Here is a 2,481-nt window from a genome sequence, read left to right as displayed (position 1 = left end):
ACCTAACCCACGAATCAACTTATCCTCACTTTGCTTAGAGTCAAAGTTTAAAAACAAGAGAAGGAATCGCTCGTATGGAATGCAATATTTCCTGAAGGTGCAATAACAACCTAACCCCCACTAATACTGGGTCCAACCACTATCTGTCAGTTAGACCGTTCCCACTCACAATCCACTGCCACGTATAACCCATTTCTACCATCCATTAAGCTACGTGGCACAATCACATGATGCTCTCATCATCTATATATTCCCCTAAAAAGGGACTTAGAAATGGTGGAATAGAGTGATTTTTAGCCGTCATCATTCACAAGTGAAGAGCAATCAGGTGAAGGATTCAGATCACATTGTTCAATCTACAGGTATTTTCACCATGAAGGCGCTCATTCTTGTTGGAGGATTTGGCACGCGGTTCGATCCATTAACACTTACCCTTCCCATGGGATTCGTTGAATTTGCTAACAAACCCTTGATCCTTCACCAGGTATATTTCGAAACCATTGTTGTGTGTTCAAAGTCCAAGCTCTATGTTTATTCTTGGATTTTAAGAACCGTTTGTGAGTCCAAAACTGAAAATTAAAAGTAATGTTGAGTCTAATAATCTGTTTTGGACCACAATGCTCTAGTTTTATTTTATGGTTGGATCAAGTTCTATATACTAACCATTTGTTGTTTATGTGTTTCCTTTTATTATTTATTTTTGAACGGCATATGTTACCTTTTTTTTAGATAGAAGCTTTGAAAAACATAGGCATAACTGAAGTTTTGTTGGCCTTCAATGACCAACCGGAGGTTCTTTTAGTCGTCGACCAATCAAAGCAGGTAAAATAAGCTAGGAATTTTTATTTTTTTAACACGAAGATCAATTGGCACCTAAAATTTTGTATATCTCTAGGTGATATTGGATTCCCTGATCCAATTTGGAAATACGCATGGTATCAATATCACAGTCTTGCCTGAGACTGAGCGGCTTGGAAATGCACGTGCACTTGCTTCTGCAAAAGAACCGTTGCTTAATGGCTACGAGGAGCCATTTTTGGTGATGAACAGTGACATTATTTCTGACTATCCGCTAAGAGAACTGATTCACTTCCATAAAGCTTATGACAGAGATGCATCCATAATGGTTAAGGTAATTCAAATTTTCTTTGTTTATCATTCAATTATAGGATTCATGTTAGAAACTTCTAAGTAAGTTATTAATGCTGATAGGTATATGGGCCCTCAAAATATGGAGTCGTGGCTTTGGAGCAGGGGACTGGGAGGGTGAAGAAATTTTTTGTAAAACCAAAAACCGGCATCAGTACCACGATCAACACCGGTATCTACGTTATGAATCCCTCGATCTTTGATCGCATTGAATTGACCCACTCCTCAATTGAGAAAGACGTCTTCCCCAAGATTGCAGAAGAGCGAAGGCTCTACGGAATGGTGTTTACTACATTATGGATGGACATAAAAGATCCCAACGACTACCTGCTAGGGTTGGCAATGTATTTGCAATTATTGCGCGGACAATCCCCCTCTCAATTGGCCACCGGTTCTCACATAGTTGGAAATGTCTTGGTCGATCCGACTGCTCTGATTGGTGATGATTGTAAGATCGGGCCCGATGTGTCCGTGGGTCCCAATTGTGTGATTCACTCGGGAGTTAGGTTGGTGGGATGCACAATTATGCGTGGCGCCACCATTCATAAGCACGCCCGCATTTCTAACAGTATTGTGGGTTGCAACTCTATTATCGGGGACTGGTCTAGCATCGATAACTATACTATCCTTGGAGAATATGTCACTGTGCGTGACGAGGTACAATGCAACAGAGATGTCGTCTCCCCTTGCACGGTAATCGAATCTAATCTCAGATCGTTAAGCAGAAAAAGCAACTACGCCAACTGAGTTCTCCTCATTCCTTACAACTAGTAGACCTAGATCAAATCCAACCTGGGCGACGGAGGTCTCTCACAAGTAGATCAAATCCAACATCCTCTTCCCACACACTCTCAAGTAGATTGAGATCAAATCCAACCTGCTGAAGCGGTTGACGGAAGCGGGGCAATGATTGGATGATTGCTTGCTTATATCAAGGGTTGTACCGATTTGACGGTACATGACGGTCCGGCTCCATATAAAAACTCATTGATTCAAATCAATAACTTTTCTATCATTTATTTACACAGGTTTTAACTTGTGGTTCAGCTTTTTCCTTCTTGATTAAGCCTTTTCTCTTCAATGTTTTTCTTTAGTGACGCTGGTATTCTGTGATATTAACATGTGCCGCATAAACAGTTACTACAAATACGGCCGAGCTCATTCCCCTATTAAATCAGGCAAATGATTAATCGGTTGTTGATTGTAGATTCACCCAATTAATCAGGGGATAATTAATTCTACTCAAAATTTATTAAAACAGCAAAACCCAATTTACCTTTTACACGAGAAAGGAAAAAGAAACTATTTTCTGTAAGGTACGTCTGAAATCTC

At 40.2% G+C, this 2,481-nt stretch overlaps 1 protein-coding gene across 1 annotated transcript; it reads left to right on the top strand.

Moving 5' to 3' along the window:
• Positions 1–286: 286 nt before the first annotated feature.
• LOC143889177 (putative mannose-1-phosphate guanylyltransferase 2) lies at positions 287–2,230 on the top strand. The gene is made up of 4 exons (XM_077393376.1): positions 287–484; positions 730–822; positions 896–1,132; positions 1,213–2,230. The coding sequence occupies exons 1-4, from the start codon at positions 374–376 to the stop codon at positions 1,894–1,896; spliced, it is 1,125 nt and encodes a 374-aa protein (XP_077249491.1). The 5' UTR covers positions 287–373; the 3' UTR covers positions 1,897–2,230.
• Positions 2,231–2,481: the final 251 nt, after the last annotated feature.

Source organism: Tasmannia lanceolata, unplaced genomic scaffold (genome assembly GCF_043159265.1).
Source record: "Tasmannia lanceolata isolate RefF3 unplaced genomic scaffold, GAP_Taslan_0.1 ptg000013l, whole genome shotgun sequence".
Classification (NCBI taxonomy): domain Eukaryota; kingdom Viridiplantae; phylum Streptophyta; class Magnoliopsida; order Canellales; family Winteraceae; genus Tasmannia; species Tasmannia lanceolata.
This window is presented reverse-complemented; position numbering and strand designations above follow the sequence as displayed.

Excerpts from the sequence above, each read along its gene's own strand:
- LOC143889177 (XM_077393376.1), top strand. The coding sequence starts at position 374 with ATGAAGGCGCTCATTCTTGTTGGAGGATTTGGCACGCGGTTCGATCCA. Across the intron at positions 823-895 it reads TCGTCGACCAATCAAAGCAG|GTGATATTGGATTCCCTGAT; the intron begins GTAAAATAAGCT and ends GTATATCTCTAG. Across the intron at positions 1,133-1,212 it reads ATGCATCCATAATGGTTAAG|GTATATGGGCCCTCAAAATA; the intron begins GTAATTCAAATT and ends TAATGCTGATAG.